We start from the raw sequence: 18,560 nt of genomic DNA, 5'->3' as shown, positions 1-18,560 counted from the left end.
TTATAGAATTATAGGGTTGATAAAAAATGTAAGGAGTTAGTTTTATGAACTTATGCATTATTTATTGTTGTTTTGTTTATTAATTATTAAATTATAATCATTTTTGATCCATAATTTACAGTATATTAATCAATGAATTTTATTTTTATATTATATAAATAACATGTTCAGTGTAATATATTTTTGACATAGGTAATTCAAGTATTAATACTTTTTCATCATCATCATCTCTTCTGTGGCGCACATTATTTAATTGTTAATATTATTTATGTTTTATCTATTGCGTTGGTTGTAGGTATTTTACCATATGCAGTATTACAGTTAATAATTTAAATAAATTATGTCTTTCAATAAAAGAAAATATGAACTACTTTTTGTGATGCACAAATAATATGTACAAATAACAAACTTAAACTTTGATAATTTTACTACATTATCCATAACTAAATTAATGAAATAATAAATTAAAGCAAAATGCCAATATAATGTATCTTTATTACCAATTAGCACTTATAAAATAAATTGGTTTAAAATAAAGTAACAAAAAAATTACATAGTTAAGACTACTAATTACAATAATTGTACTAATAAAAAGTTGATTCAAATAACATATTCACATTTCACATGGACTCCACACTATATTACATTTTATATTATAGGATTATATAATTTTGGACATACACAAATAAGGTAGCTGATTGCCAACGATGCTAAATGTTTTGTTGTATTTAATGGTTGATCAACGATTAAGCTGATTTAGACTTTTTGTGATGACTAAGTTTCTGCACGATAATAGATGAACGGATGATATATTTTTTTTTCGGCAATACATAGTATAATATATGAGTGAGTATATGACATTAAACTTCAGTTGAAATGTAAAAGAGAATGTAGCCATATATAGGTTAGGTATAAGAGTAGATACATAAGTTTAAGTAAGAAATTAATCATTATAGGAAGGATGATATATTTCTCTGGAAGACATAAATGAGCTTCAGAAGCTAATAGATATAATATTATATTATATTCGGTCCATGTTTCTCAAAGTTCTAAAATTCGAGGCACTTCTGTTACTTTTCGTCAAACTTGACGACCACTTTGCCCCGGAGGTGTCCGGCCTTTACCTTGCCAAACGCTTCCTTCATGTCCGCAAACCCGTAAACGCTGTCGACGGGCACGGTGATCTTCTTCTCCGCGGCTAGCCGGGCTAGCTCCTCAACTCCGTGCTCAACGGGCATGAAAAAACCCCAACGGATAGTGGAGCCTTTGAACACGGCGCCGGAACAGACGTTCGGCGCCACCAGGTCGTACGCGTTCTTCAGCATGCCGAAGACCATTCCGTACGCGTCTGTGTTGCGCAACACGGGACTGCGGAGGGTGACGAATTTCGCCCATGACCATGGTTTCAAGAGCGGCGTGTATGCGCCGCCGATATCTTCGTATGGTATCCCGGCCGCGTCCAGAATCAGGTCGTACCTTCATAATGTATTATAATAATTTATAACTATATCATTACAATAACAAAAATGCAGCGTTGAAAATGTTATCGATTATTATTTAAACAATTATTTTGCATAAATATTATAATTTACCAATCACCATTATGTCAACATTTTCAACGTTGACATCGTTAATATACAGGCAGAGACAATAAAAGGTTTTTTTACGATTTTCTACGCCATACTGCATTATTATTTAATATTTTACTATTCCAGTTATCTACATAATATTATATATTTTAAGATGGGTTTACAATGTTTACATACTTTCCATACTGTTCCAACTGTTTTTGCGCATCTGCGGTAGTGTAGTCAATGATATTATCTGGTCCCAGTCCTTTCACTAGATTTATGGCATTTGTACTACACGTAGTAGTTACCTAAATAATAGAAAAAAAATTAGGTAGGTAATTAATAACATTTCAAAGTTCAAAACCTATTTTTATGTAAAATGTAATATTTTAATTTTAAGTTAAACGAGAAAGGTATTACACAGTATTAACAATGATTGATATAATTATTTGTACATTCATTTTTTTAGCTTGCTATATATGCATTTAGTTTCTAGTTGCTACAATTATAAAGTGGCAAAATACAAAACGGCAATGTGCATTTGTAATACGGCAATACGAGTTATATATGTTATAAGCTTGTAACTCATTGCGGACGGAAAATATTGGTCTAAATGGTAGGCAGTAGCTACTTTAGAGATGTAAAACATTGATATTTTAAATTATTAATGAAATTGTTAAATTAACGACAGTTTTGTAGTTTTTAACAAATCCAATCTAGTTGTTATGTTGTAAATTGTAATACGTAAAATAGGTAATATCACTAGACACTAAAGACATTTTTACTGATTGTTTGATTAAATAAGTATGATAATATTATGTGGCGAATATAAATTTTAATTTAATTCTTTAATATATTTAACGTGATTAGAATATATTATGAAATTTTTATAAAAGTACTAAACGAATTAACATTGACTATACATTTATACCTATAAATAGTGAGTACCTGTACTATTTTATAGGTACATAAGTATCAATGTTTTTGAAAATAATTTTTTTAAACGGTTTCAAGTCGTTATAAAACAACTTGTTTTTATAAAAAAATTATATTTTAAGTTTTTTCTTTTTTGAATTACAACATACGGTTTTAATTTCATTTCAGAAGAATATTATAATACTATTGGCTACTTGGCAGAATATTTTTCTCAGTATTTTGATACATTAAAATCGAATTTAGGATAGGTAGTTTATGAGTTATAAGTACTTAAAGTTTAGATGAGCTGAGTAGTGGAACAACATCTAGCGGGGCGACTATAATATAGGTGCGGCGTAGGTACCACACCACTCCGCTCATTCAAACTTTAAAAACTTACTTATAAAGTTATATAACTAAAAAATTACTTGTCCTAAATTCGATTTGTATGTATGGAAATTCGAAATACTAAGAAAAATATTATGCTTTCGAATATGAAATTAAAACTTACTGTATGTTATCATTCAAAATAGTAAAAAACTTAAAAAATGTTAAGGATAAAATATAAATATATATATTTTTTTTAAACGTGGTTTTTTAAGGACTAGAAACTATGTAATATTTTTTTTTTTTCAAAAACATTTATACTTTTTGAAATAAAGTGTTAAATGATAAAATAATCATCCAGCGGTACTTATACATATAGATATTCAAAACCCTTGAAAATTAAATAAAATGTCTCTCATAAGTTGTTCTTATATCCATTAAAAATATTGAAAATACAGTTGCAATTTTTTTTTATGAGCGTTTAAAATTGTAAATTACTTAAGAGCTAAAAATTCCTAAAATGTTTGATATTCTACGCGGTTTTTTAAATTCAAAAATAACTAAAAGAAATTTGAGTTTTTCTCAAATATTTATTTTAGCATTTTTCTTGACATAATTTTCAAAATATTTCAGCTCTATTTGAGCTATGGCCTTTTTATAGACATTTGATATTTTGGATATTTTTAAATATTTAAAATCAATGTAATAGCAAAAAATATTAAATAGGTATATTATAATAAAATTGTTAGCCAGTGTTTAACACGAAGGATTATTCTAATAATAATAAGACAAAATTATAATAATATTTTAAGGTAACTATAGAATTTGTTAAGCTTCATGTTTCCATTGTTTATATTTATTTTATTCAATTTTTTAGTCCGTTAGTTAAAAATGAATAATTCTAATAATAAATGCGAATGCACCAAAAAATGTCAAATATTATTAGCAAATCCATTCGAATGCTTTCCAAAATACGACGCAACACTTACTACGTTACCTAAGTTAATGAAATATTTTTTCAATTCAAGTTCTGGGTATCAAGAAAACATTGATATGTCAAAGTATAAGATAAAGGCACTCAATTCATTTAAAACTGATTCGATTGAAGAAGTATCAATATCTAATGCACATCATGAAGACGAGTAACTCAAATACACCGAAAAAAGAATTTTGAAAAATAAACATATCTGTGAGGTCAATGTGTATTATACAAATGTTAACCACAAATTAATAAAATCTCGAAAAATAAATATCTGATTTAATTGATTTGAATTAATATCAATATATCATTGATGTATAATATATGTAATATATATTTATATATTACTAGTTCAGTAGGCAATAATATTGTATAATAAATAGTTATAGGTAGGTGTTATCCTTTTTTTAGTGTCTCATAAACTTAGCATTTATAAACAATATTATTATTATTTTATAAATTAAACTATTGGTTTTGTTATTCAATAGTTTAATAACAGGGAATTATTTTAATTTTGTAAATCATGGTTCGATATACAAGGGCATAATTCTAAATTAGGACAAATATATTATCTATATAATTAACTATAGAATCTGTAGTATAGATAATAGATAGGTACTTAGCTTTAGGCACCTATTTTCTTTGACTGTTCATCTTCTTAATTTTCTATCATCCTTATACATGTCCACTAATCAATGCAAGAATCATCTAATAAAGAAATATTCTATTTATGTGATCGTTTGATTCGTTAAATATTTATATAATAATTCGTAGCGATGTTTTTAAATTGTGTATGGTTTATGCTGATTAGCTGATTAGAGTGGCTAAAGGGAATCGGATATTATTAAATATTTCTTATCGTAGATAAGTTATCGACGGTTATAAGCTGAATACTTTGAATGGCTCTGAGTACTAGGTATTGCAAAGGCTTCTATAGTATAAACTAAAATATTACAGATACTATTTGTTAGAAGTTTAATTTTAATATTCCTATCGTTTGATATCACGGTATAATTTAAATATTATTTACTGTATTATTTAAATTGCCTGATATTTTTAGCGTCAGACGTTAATATAAATGTATAGTATTATACATGTTCATAATCCGGGTATAAATGAATACATAATTTTTTTACTTACATTATAATTACTAATTATGTATTTCATTATTTCTGATACGATAATATACACTAATTCTGCGAAAAAAATGTATCAACATTTATAGGAAAATAAAATAAAATAATTCGAAAATTTCAAATGCTTATATATAAAAAATGATCATAGCTTAAAATTAAACTTTTTTTAAATTCCAGTTGGAACAATAATTAATGAGGAATCTTGAAATACATTTTCAAGCATTAGGTATTACAAATAAATTTTTTTTTTCATTTTTAACAACAATTTGCAAATTTTTGCAATTTTGAAAAACTTAATCAAAATTTAAACTTAAATATAAAAATATTATTGTTACAATGTATTTTCGATATTTCTTAACTACTGTAAGAACAACTCATGAGGAACATAATCAAGTTTTTTGATATAGAAAAAATATTGTAGGTACCAACATAAATAAAAATTATTTTAAGTCTAAAACTTTAAATGTCTATGCAAAGCAACAACACAACATTATTTAATAAAACCAATAGGTACATTCAATATTCATCGTTCCATGGTCCACAAAAAATTGGTTAAAGAAACGTTGTTTTGAATCTAAATATTTTAATCAAATTTCTTTCAAAACGTTTGAATATACATTTTAGTTTCAAATTTATTGTTATATGTTGGCTTCGTAATATAAACGTGTACTTGGTGATAATTTAATCTAGTCGCTACTTATTCTCCGATATCGATTCGCGCGCGTATACAGTACCTTGGCGCCCCACGACTTGAGTATCTGTATCGCACTATTACCAACACCACCGGAACCGCCGATGACCAGTACGTTCTTTTCGGCAGCGTTTGAAGCGTTCAGCCCACCGGCTGATGTCAAGGCGCACCACGTGGTTAGTCCTGTGTACAACAAGCACGCCGCTTCTTCGTAGGACATATGATCGGGCTTTTTGGCTACCTACAACAACATATGGGTAGTAAAATAGTTTTTATTTTACGTTTGGTATCGATATCGCACGAGTTCAAACTAAAACGGTTATCCACTTATCCCACACCGGCGAGTGGCGACCAACAGCGACCATTACCTGAGTTATGGGAACGGTGACGAACTGGGCATGACAACCATGTTGGTAAGGAGCTACGACGCCAAGAACAGCGTCGCCGATGTTCAAGTGTTCCGAGCCAACTTCAGCTCCTTTCGCAACTACTTCACCAGCGAAATCCCGTCCCAGAATCAACGGGAACTCGACCGTCCTGAAAAATGACTTTTTTTTCGCCTGCCGGACCCGGCTCAATAGCACTTGGCCATAACCCTCTATACGAGTAAAAATCATAATCGTTTACATAATATAATGAAAATTGAAAACGCATGCAAATGGCCATAAGTCATAATAAGTGGCTGCATATAATAGTTAGGTACTCTATAAAGAAGTGATAGTAATTTAATTTTTTTTTAATAGGTAGGTATACAGATTAACTTATTTCAGTATTCAGTGACTTCGTACAAAATATGACGCTATTTTAAAGTTATTCAAAACCGATTTGTATATACATATAATGGTACCTTTTGGCATTTTCATTTTTAATATAATTGGTAAAATAGGTAAGTTGTAATTTTTAGATGAATTTGTAGCGGAATTCATATGCGCGATGTGTCTATTTGGTACAGCCGTCTTCGAAACCATTTTAAATATTTACTCCATTTCCTCTTTTGTTTTTTTTATAATTATATTAAATTTGTATTACTTATGAAACATTTTCTTGGAGATTTAAGAACAAAATGCACAAATTACTAAGATTATTTAGTATGGACAACTGAAGTATAAATATAGAACTATCATGGATGATCTTGCCCGCGGTGTGGCCGTGTAAACAATTTTACGCACATCTAACAGTGACTAGTCTCTAAATGTACGCATGCGTAAGTATGTATCTCATCGAAAGACTCGTCGCTATATTATAATAAGTGCCTATTAAATTATCGAAACATAATACGCTTCATGGGTCCATCCACGTAGTATATGATCAATGACTATATATTATATAGGCGCAAATTGACTAAATTTTTTGGGGGGACTCAAGCGCCCCTCCCCATAGGCAATATTGCTTAGTACCACAGCATATACAAATTAGTACTAATTACTAGATTTTGAACTGGGGAGCCCCCCGCCCCCCCCCATATTTGCACCAATGTCTAAGACCTAAGGTGATCTTAGGCGCTAACTTACCAGCCATGAGGACGTCGATGGGATTGACGGACGATGCCCTGACACGTACCAGAACGTCTTTGGGCCCGAGGGACGCGGGCGACTCTGCCTTGTCGTTGAGCGTGGCCGAGTCTTCAAACGGCGCGTAAGTGTCAATCTGCCACGCCGTCATTCGGTCGGGCCATGGTCGTCCGACGTCAGCGGCAGAAACGTCCGTCTTCGTCATGTCGTTGTTGCAGAGCTGATTTATAGGTACTAATAGACTGTGTTGGCGGTTGGCGGACGAGCGTTAACAAAACGACAGAAGTGCAGAACTTTCCTAAGGTTGAACTACGGGCAAGAGGTCGCACGCGAGACTGACGCAGTTTAACGCGGTGAATGGTGATTACTGATTATCCCACGCCGTGGACAGACAGAAAAAACAAATCACATAACAAATTATGTATTGTAGTTCAGACCGCGGCGATTACGGTGGTTGTAGTGGTAGTGGTAGTGACGAAATCTCGTGCATGTACCTACAACCTATACCTACATCATTATAATAATATATTAAATACATAACTATAATATACTCGCACTGCTATCGGTGAGCCAAAAAACTATAATTGTAATTTGTGTATAGTTATAATAGATTACTGATTAGTGTAGCTATCAGTAGGCTCGTACCTACGAATTACGACCAATTTCATCTCGACAATAAGTGACGTCACGTTCACTCGTGTCTATAATAGACGATATTAAAACAATAATAATAGAGACGAATACATTTTTAACATTGATTTAAATACTAACTACTAACTACTATTATACTAACTTATACATTTACGATTTACGAGTAACAATAATAAACGAACGATAGGTATACAGCCTGATCCTGATCAAATATTTTCGATTTGTACAATATTATAATATATTATTATATACTTAGTCTAAAATGCTACATAATATATCCAATATCTTGTACAGTTATACCTACCTATAGAGTTATGTATCGCAACAAAAAAATAAGTAATAATCACATATTTCAATATTTGTTACAGAATACATATTGTAAATTAAACACTAAAATGTCTGATACAATAATTAATGTTTATAAAATATTGTTATTAAAATAAAATGTAAAATGTTACGTTTTCGACAAACCATATAATAGTCTATAATAAGCATTTACAGACTTACTACTGTAAGACCTACTGGTAGACACTATAGACACTCGCGATAATTAAGGGGATTCGATACCGTGATTTTCTGTTTTTGTTTAACACACACGCGACAGGATTTTAGACTGGTTCTTTGCCAAACATACCAATTGATCTAATGAAGCTATAAGAATTCTAAAAATAGATTTGAATTTGTCGTCAAGTCTACTTGAAATCAACTTTCCCACATTTTTGATTTTAATTTCTCCAAAAATTAAAAATACGACAATTTTTAAATGCTCTTTTTTAATATGACATTTTTAGGAATTTGGGGGATAGTATCAAACATGTGAGAAAGTCGATTTCAAGTAGACTTGACAACAAATTAAAATCTGTTTTCAGAATTCTTATCGCTTCAATAGATCAATTTGAGTGTTTGGCGAAAACCACGTCTAAAATATTATGTGGCGCGTATGTTAGACAGAAATAAAAAATCACGGTATCAAATCCCCTAAGAGTAAATAACTTTGCCTATAAAATAAAAAATTCCAACAATCACATTATTCAAAGCCGGAACGGCGCGGCGTACGCGGATAGGCAGTAGGTATGCTAATATATTATTATGGACATGACGGCCAAAAGTCGCCGTAACCATGAAATAAGATATTATTATTCATAAGAAAGAAAAATAATTAAGTTTGTAGCCTTGTAGGTACGATTACGATCTATGTTCACTAGTTCACAGCTGCTTAATAATGTGACAAAATTATGAAATAACTTAATATTGCATCTTTTTCGTTAAACACGACTTTTAAAAAAATATGTTTTCATTTTTGAAAAACTTATTTTCTTACTCCGTGACGGGTGGTGATAAGTGATAACTAATAATGAGTATAAGAAGCAGTGATGATAAAAATGGTTATCATAAATACCTATTATTAAAGTAATTTCACAAAATAGATTTCAATACCTATTGCATCTATTCTGTGGTAATAGCAGGAACTGAGCATATTTTATATTTTTAGGGAGCAAATGTTTTTAAATCCACATACCCTGCGCATGCCTACGACACAGGGGCGGCTCCAGAGACATAATTTGGGGGCGACCCCCTAGCCCCCCCCCCCCCCCCCCCCGAGCTTCCACTGCTACGACAATTATATATTATACATTATTCATAAATATAACATACACATACTATAATATTTAGATTCTATGAAATATGAGATATATACACAGGGTAGTTCACCAAGCATGCTCACTCCCTTTTTTCTTCAATAATGCAGTTATTCAAAATCTGATTTTTGGAATTTTTAAACATACTTAAACAATATATTTTAAAATGTTTGAGACTTTTTGTGCTACTTGAGGAGTGTCACGTGGAGGTACAAACTTCTGTTTTTCAACTATAAATTATTCAGTGGATAATTTTTCTGAAAAATTTTACGTATCAGAATCAAAATTACTATATACGAGTAGTTTGTGTTCTACGGATAAAAAGTCTATGGTAATGGTTTATAAGATTTTTATAAGATATGGAGGCTATGGTGTTTTGAAAATTTTAGTCATTAATAGGGTTCGGATTTGAAGGCAAATGCCTTTCTTTTAATAATCATAATAGGAAAATAATTTTTATACAAAAATGTGTTTCATTTAATTTCTAAGACGATAGATGTATTTTTTTTTGCCTTTTTTGCTTTTTTTACTTATATATGACTTATTTGTGTTTAATTTTCAGTTGATCTAATAATTTTATACACAGCTTACATATTATCAGTACAAATAGATAAGCGAGCTTGATATTTATCGATATCGCTGAATACTCTATCCATTACCGTCTTATGGAGTATTTGGTAGGTATTAGGTACCCGTACTACCTATTTAAAGATTAAAATATGTTCATAATGCTTAGGTTCAAGATTGTTCGTCAGTCTGCATTCGTCGACCGCCATTGTCGTTTAATAGTTTTTAACTTCGGCGGACGTAGAAATATCCTTTTCGATGTATAAAAATATTTTGAGCCCAAACCATCGGTGTTTTACTGGAGACAGCTTATCAAAGTACATGGTAGTGATTTTTTTTTTTTAATACCAACTAGTTGTTATATTTAATTTTGTAGTATATTTTTGAATTGCTTATTTATATAAATTAAATGCATTTTTTTACACTTTAATTGCTTTTTTAATTGATTATATTGCCTTCAAATCCGAACCCTAGTCATTAATATCAACATTAATAATTTGTAAGAATTGGCCAAATATAATAAATAGTAAATACTATACTATACCTAATACCTATAGTTTCAATATTAGGTCTATTTCATGATTTTGTAAAACTATTTTTAAGGACTATTATCCTTAGTACAAACGTTTAATAACTAAAAAACTACTCATTCGAATTTAAAATTAGGAATATCAACATTTTCAAAAATATCAGGCATTAAATAAATTACTGAAAAAAAGGGGGTTGTCATTTGAAATAAAGAAGTTAATAATCGTGTCGCTGCAGCCTGCAGGACACTCGTAGGTAGTTAAAAAAATGCAATCATATGAAAAAATTAATTATTAAAGGAAAGAATGGGAGTGAGCATACTTGGTGCATCATCCTGTATATAATATTATATAGGTGCACGATATTGTTGAAACGCAAATAGCATATTATGTAACATATGAAAGCTTTATCACAATTTTTCGTTTTCTGGCATAGATATATTATAATATTAAATATCTATAGTTTCTCGTAAATATTATATACATATATTAAATAATATTATAATAATCGTACTATTGTAGTACCTGGTATTCCTGCCCAAATGACAAAACTGAGTTGCATAATTAAATCACTGAACATTTAATGAATCGATAGTGAATAATGGCCCCTTTGATTGGTTCATTAAATTAAACTATTATTGTATGCAATAGTATGCAACGCGGCATCAGACTTTAGATGAGAGATAAGCCGCTAAGTAAAACCAAAAAAATATCATAGTTTACGTGATTGATTACTTAAATCTAATACCTATTACCTTAACATTAGGTAGGTACTGACATAGAACAAGGTACTAACACTACTAACAATGGTACTAGGCTACTAGGCACTAGCCATAGATATTGTAAGAGCTTAATATATTATTAAATATTATATATACAAATACGAATACCTATGTCCTATAAGATAATATACCTAACGTTATTATTTTGTTTATGTGGCAGCAGTTTTTCACAATATTGGAGCACAACTTAAGATTTAAAATACTTACATGAAGGTTGAAATGAAATTATTTCGTTTATTCCGTGTTTATACTTCTTGTATCTTGTTCAAAAAATATTAATCGAAAATGAAAATGGTAAATTGATAAGGAATAAGTGTGATAAGTGATAACAATTTAAAGTTTACCATGCAAAGATACGAATAAAATATCGTTTCTTAGAAAATATTGTTTTGATCGTGAGCTAAGTGCACAAATTAAGATCACTAATCGCGTTAATACTATATTCGTGGTTAAGCGTGTAAGATATAATAAATAATTTAATTTTTACTTCAAGTTTATCAGGATTTACCATATTGTAGTATCTACACTATTACACAATATTAGGTATTATAATGTAATAGAATATATAAAAATATCTAATACATATAATACATGTAATAAATAATAATATATTATCATTATACATTTATACCCATGTAGTACCATTACTTCATTAGTAAATATAAAAGTTTTCTAAAATCGATACTCGACCCCCCCCCCCCTAGGGCTCGCCCCTGTAATGGCTCATTCACACCACAGAATAAATGTAGTGTTCATACTAATAACTAGTGTGTAGGTAGTGATGAGTATTTATAGTTGTAAAATTTATTTGAGCAGTTTGAGTGGCAATTTAAAATTTAATTCTAAAATAAGTTATCTAAAAAAGTATAATTTAAATGGTTTAATTTACTTTGTTTTTAGGACTAAATCAGAACTAAATATAATTTGGTAACAATATCAACGTTTGACAAACAATTTAATTTAACAGTATTAACATTATTTTATTACTAGGAATTTTTCTTAAAAAAGTAATATTTATGAAAACAAATCAATATTAAAACTATTAACAGACAACAAAATTGTGTATAATGATTGATCATTATTCATAATGGTAAACATCAAAATAGAATCTATAATCCTCAATTAGTTAATCTAGCTTTATCCATACTAGGTTTATCAAAAGTTATAATAACTTTTCCTCTTAGATGTCCATCCTGTACTCTTTTGTATGCATCCTTAAGGTCCTTAAATTTAAAAGTTTTCTCCAGAGGAATTAAAATTTTCTTCTCTTCGGCTAACTTAGCCAGTTCTTTTACACCACACTCAATTGGAAGGAAAGTACCCCATCTTATTGAAGATCCTTTGAATACTGCTCCAGATAAAATGTTTGGAACTAGAAGGTCAATTGCATTTTTAACCATGCCCCCTACCAAGCCATATGAATCCGTATTGTGTAAAATGGGACTGCGAAGTGTAATGAATGTAGAACAAGCCCAACCTTTTAACAAAGGTGTATAAACACCGATTTTATTATATGATATTCCTGCTGCATCTAAAATTATATCGTACCTAAAAAAAAAAAAAATTGTAGTTAAGATTATTCTTAAAACGACACATTTGCTGTCTCCATCTTACAAATGCATATCATAGAAAATGTACGCTCAGCAGAACACGTTTAGCTTCGTTAGTTTAAAAATTATAGTGAATCAACCTATTATGAAACTTGACAGTCAGAAAATTATCTGTGTTTGTATGTTGGTTTTCTACGATAATTCCGTTTTTAAATGAGTTATGAATATATATAATTTACGCTATATTATATACGCATAACTTGCTAAAAAAATGAACTATCCTACAAAACCAACATACAAACACAGATAATGTTCTTACAATCAAGTTTCATAATAGGCCGATTCACTTTAATTTTTAAGCTAACTGAGATAAACACAATCTGCTAAGCGTTTTGGTATGTTACGCACTTGCAAGACAGAAACAACAAATATCCGTAAGGCTTTTAGTACTATCCATAGGGCCGGATTGGTATGTATCGGCCCATCGAGATTTTCTCTTCTATGCGGCCCATTTACATATTCAGTGGACCAAATTATGTCTATAATTATTACGAGCTTATAGGTGGCCAATCGTATTTTGAACATGAATTTATTTTCACTCACACTCACACGACCTGTCCAACGAGATTTTCTCGGTAGCTCGCCTAACCAAACCGGCCCTGACTATCCAGTTACCATCAAATTCAAGAATGATCAAATATGAATTAATGTTACAAACAATATATTTGAAACACTGTTAATAAATGTTTTTAATACATTTTTTTATATTGTTGAAATACAACATAATTCAATAATTGTAACTAATATTTATAAATATAATGTTTACATACTTTCCATGTTCTTCCAACTGTTGTCGCGCATCTTTAGCTGTATAGTCTATAACATTATCAGGTCCAAGACCTTTCACTAAGTTTATGGCTGTTGAATCACATGTAGTAGTAACCTAAATACAAATTGATCAGTAAAATAAAAACCTTGTTTGACTAAAAAAAAAATACACAAAATATATTTTGAAATGAGGAAAGGAATAAAAATTTAAGATTATATGTTAAATTATTTTGAAAATGTAATATGAGTTAAATTAAAATTTTTAACTTAGCCTTAAACAAAAAAAAAGGATAGTCAGTAATTAAGACTATATTCCATCCCATAATATGTGCATCAAAACTATTATATTATATTATTATTATCTAGTACACTTCTTATGTTTATGTAATAAATGAATGATAATTTGTATGTTTAATTTATGTTAGTTGTGTTCAACACTTATAGAATTAAATAAAAATTGAGACTATTATCCAAGTACCTTAGCACCCCAGTGCTTTAATAATTGTATGGCACAATTACCAACACCTCCAGATCCACCAATGACTAGTACGTTTTTGTCAGTAGCTTTCCAAATATATAAGCCACCGACCAATTTCAATGCAGACCATGCAGTCATGCCTGTGTATAATAATCCTGCCGCTTCTTCAACTGTCAAGTGATCTGGTTTCTTAGCTACCTAAAAGACATTGTCAATTTTACCACACTGGACATAATATGTTGATAAAAATCTATGTATATATAGTTTGTACCGTACCAGACCTTCAGGAACGGCAACGAATTCCGAATGGCAACCTTGATGGAAAGGAGGCACTACACCCATGACCACGTCGCCGACATCAAAGCTCTTGACTTTCACCCCTTTGGCTATGATTTCTCCACAAAAATCACGTCCCAACGTCAGTGGGAACTCAACAGGTTTGTGCAGGGACATTTGCTGTGCTTGCCGGATGGTGCCCAACAGTACTTGACCGAAGCCCTCTGAAAATCGTGAAGCGGGGAAAATGATTTTATTATAGTGCAACGAGTTACACACACTGCTGGGCTTCTCTTTTCCCACCAGTCACCACTTACCAGTCATGAGAACGTCAAGGGGGTTGACAGATGAAGCTTTGACACGCACCAACACTTCATGGGCCTCCACCATGGTCGGCGACCGGGCGTTGCTGGTCAGCACCAGATCGTCGATGGTGCTGTACGAGTGAGCTTGCCATGCAATCATTTTCGACGACCAAGAATTCTGGGTCGATGTCGTTTCCGTCTCCGTCTCGTGATCGGTCGCGGTGATGTCGACCGTCATGTCGTTGGCGGTGGTTGTTAACGTGCGTCGTCGAATTGTCCGAGACACGAACGTGTTCCTCGAAGGCGAAATCGGAAATGAAGTCCGAAAGACTAATCTGAATATTGTGTTTGATTTAGACATAATAATATATTATATTATTATTGTTCTTCAATTTCCACCGGATTCGTATTTCGTGCTGATGGTGCCCCCTCCGGCCGTTATCAGTCGGTTATCACACCGGGTGCCAATATTATCGGGATAATGATAATAATAATAATTTATTATTATTGTTATGATTGTTGTCATTATTTCCCACTATAATATTATACTCTCGATTGCTTTAATTTCAGCAATTAAAGTCACTACCTAATAATAATTAACTTATTCCTATTATAATTTATTGCGTTTTTGTCCATTGCGTAATCATTAATCGCTATCGAAGCAATTAATATAATACAGTATTACTCGATGCCTGTAAAATTGTTATTATAATTATTATAAGTTATAACTATTACTTATTCTATAGGTACCTACTTTCTTAGTAAATATTTAATATTATAATTTATTATGTACCTATTATATCTACGGACGCAGTGGCGCCTTACCCAATAACCAGAGATTATCTGTGTTATAGCTTTAAAAGTACCTGTACTGAAAGTCCGAAATTGGTGAAAAGGCATATTCAGGAATATTAAATACGTTTTAACTTTTAATGATTATTTGGTATATTTCTACTTTACGGTAAATTAGAAAAGTTCCGTAACATCGTACGTAAATTCAGTTCTCAATCGTATTCTTTTTGGTGGTTTTTTGGGGTCAGCGGTAAGTTTTTTGTTAGTTTTGAGTAAAAATCCGGCCAACTAGGTATAACGTTCTCAATCATTCGATAGACACAATATTGTGTATCGATTGAAAAAAAGAGACATACAAATATTTGGCATTCAATCATCAATAAACAATCATTAAGTATTTAATACTTACCGATCAGATTTGATCAAATATTTTTGTTGTTATAGTAACTAGTAAGTAAATAAAAATAACACAAAAAGTCTCATTTTAAATTTGGAAAACCGTTTTAATCAAAACAATGTTGTTTTGTCGTATATTGAAATTTTATTGCCAACATTTTCTCTGAACAAGAATATCCCAAAACTTGAGAATCTAAACATATTTTAAGAAATTCGTGTATCTGAGAAAGTGGTCATATCTAAACTTTTATTGGGGTGTGAAAAATGGGTAGACACATAACATTGAAATAATGTACCTACATTTTGGATGCATGTTATGAAAATTTATATCAGGTAGGTTTCGACATTAAAGTTAATTAGAATGCATTTGTATTTTGAAGGTTTTAATTTGCCAGGTTTTTAAAAAATAAAAGGTTTTGTATTTTTGAATAATTTTATTTTTTAGTGAAGAGGATGAATAATTATTTTTAGATCGACCCACAACAAAAAAAAAATTCTGGCTACGTGCCTCCAATTTTACACTGCGTAAATAGTAATTTAAAGTTATATTTAAATGTAAGATTATTATCTAATGAACCTCTAAGGGTTTTTTTATATTTTAATTTTAAAGCCAAGTTATGCTTATGCGTATTAGAGTATTTTAAAATTGTAAATTGCTTAGGCATTTTAAAATACTCGTAACTTGCATTAAAATAAAGTCTAAAAACAAAAACTTTGAGGTTCGCTAGATAATAATCTTATCTTTAAATTTTATAAGAAGTCGGATTCACTCTAATTTTTAAACTAACAGAGCTAAACGTGATCTGCTGATCGTAAAATTTGGTATGTAATGCGTTTGTAAGACAGAGAACGCATACGGTATGAGCTCCCTCTTAAAAGTCTTACGTTTTATTGTTTTATTGTTCTGGCATTCTGACATGTGTATCAATGCATACTTTGTTCAAGTTAAGAACTTAGTCGGCGCACGACTTGTGTGCAGGGGCGTGGCAATACTACACAGCAGTCAGCAGGTATACGGATAATTGCCTGGGTGGTAGGGACCTGTTAAACTGGTGGCCGCCGACTATGTTTCTTAACTTGAACAAAGTATAGTATAATTATTTGTTCATTATATTATTATCATGATTTCTATACTCTGTTACACGAGAGGATAATCGGTTTTTGCGTACCACGACTGACGGCTTCGGCGACGTGGGAGTACCGGACACCAATTCCCTATCCAATCTCCAAGAATCCTAAACTATAGACGTCAGTACGTCGCCCGAGACTGGACATTTCCGACTCGTGACGAACCGATTCCCTTTTTTTCCAAATTCTCGGGGGAACATTGGTCAGCGGTCCGAATATACTGATTATTCTCTCGTGGGACAGAGTACCTACAATCTATATTATATTATAGTACCTATTACAAGATTAAGTATTCATCGTGTGGAGAGGACCAATACCATTAGTCTCTATTACTTCCTTTCTCCAATTATGATGTTTAAAAAAATAATTTATTGGACGTAGGTATTACTCATAACTGTATAACTGTATAAGTGAAGTAGGTAATAAACTAATTTAATAAGACTTATTTAATAATTTGATCGTATATTCGTATGTGAATAATAAGCATCAAATGTAACTTATTTTTTAAGGGGGTTAAAATAATGTCTTCTATGCGCCACATTGCCTACGAAAAATAGGTACCTACGGGTTACAATTATTTTTGTTAAATCGTATTTTATAACGTCGTCACTATGATGAATAAGACGATTTCGCAAAAGATGTAACAATTGATAATTTTTTCCCAAGTCGGAAATATCGGTAATAAGTAACGACTTTAGGTTGATTAAAACGTAGGTACTTAATATGTTCCCATTTAAGTGGATGGCCAATTATTTTTTTTTTTTTGTTTACATGTACATAAATATCTATTTATTTTTACATGAGCAGCAGACAGAAGTATAATATACTCTGTAATTACTGTAATAGACAATAATATTCCTTTGAACCGGCCAATAAATCAAATTTAATATTTTTAACCTTAAAATATTAAATAATATAAATTTGACGAAAATCGGTACCGTATAACGTGTTCCTAATTTCCAATATCAGCTATAGATCTGATCGGTAAAATTAATGTAAACTATAAAATTATATTTATATGTAAATATAAGTAGTAATTTAAGTATTTGTAAATCACGATGTTCGATTATTTTATTATTGTAAGAACATTTTTAGAAAAAAATCATTTTCGTTTTATGTATAAACACTATAAACTCTTTGATAGTTAACATAAAAGGTCACATGCGTTTATTTATTGCATTTTCGGAATTGATGATGATTTAGGTAAGACACGAAAATAGTGAAATGAGTTTCAATAAAGATTAAATTATTATTTATTCGACCATTAATCTCAATGTCACTGACCTACAATTATTATTGTTTTGAGCATTTGGCATTTGCTATTTATAATATTATTTATAAATTATACAAATTTTAAAATGCAGCAAATTTTCAAAGGGTAAACATTCGGTTGCGGTATGATTATGTGTGCTACAGCTTAAACGTCAGATTATCCCATTTATAATATCATGAGTGATATGTGGTTCAGTGGTTGGTTAGTTTAAATTATGTTGAAACTATTAAAAATAAT

At 30.7% G+C, this 18,560-nt stretch overlaps 2 protein-coding genes across 2 annotated transcripts; both read right to left on the bottom strand.

Moving 5' to 3' along the window:
* Positions 1-475: 475 nt before the first annotated feature.
* Positions 476-11,605, bottom strand: LOC132946175 (reticulon-4-interacting protein 1 homolog, mitochondrial-like). Its single transcript, XM_061016035.1, has 6 exons — positions 11,505-11,605; positions 7,131-7,631; positions 5,988-6,217; positions 5,663-5,860; positions 1,767-1,879; positions 476-1,476 (listed from the first exon to the last, which is right to left on the bottom strand). Exons 2-6 carry the CDS (start codon positions 7,333-7,335, stop codon positions 1,071-1,073), a joined length of 1,152 nt encoding a protein of 383 aa, XP_060872018.1. The 5' UTR covers positions 7,336-7,631; positions 11,505-11,605; the 3' UTR covers positions 476-1,070.
* A 615-nt stretch (positions 11,606-12,220) lies between these two features.
* LOC132946174 (reticulon-4-interacting protein 1 homolog, mitochondrial-like) lies at positions 12,221-15,178 on the bottom strand. The gene is made up of 5 exons (XM_061016034.1): positions 14,747-15,178; positions 14,430-14,653; positions 14,154-14,351; positions 13,678-13,790; positions 12,221-12,845 (listed from the first exon to the last, which is right to left on the bottom strand). The coding sequence occupies exons 1-5, from the start codon at positions 15,093-15,095 to the stop codon at positions 12,416-12,418; spliced, it is 1,314 nt and encodes a 437-aa protein (XP_060872017.1). The 5' UTR covers positions 15,096-15,178; the 3' UTR covers positions 12,221-12,415.
* Between the last annotated feature and the right edge of the window lie 3,382 nt (positions 15,179-18,560).

This window comes from Metopolophium dirhodum, chromosome 6 (genome assembly GCF_019925205.1).
Source record: "Metopolophium dirhodum isolate CAU chromosome 6, ASM1992520v1, whole genome shotgun sequence".
NCBI classification, from domain to species: Eukaryota; Metazoa; Arthropoda; class Insecta; order Hemiptera; family Aphididae; genus Metopolophium; species Metopolophium dirhodum.
The sequence above is the reverse complement of the archived record's forward strand: the minus strand, read 5'-3'. Positions and strand labels throughout refer to the sequence as shown.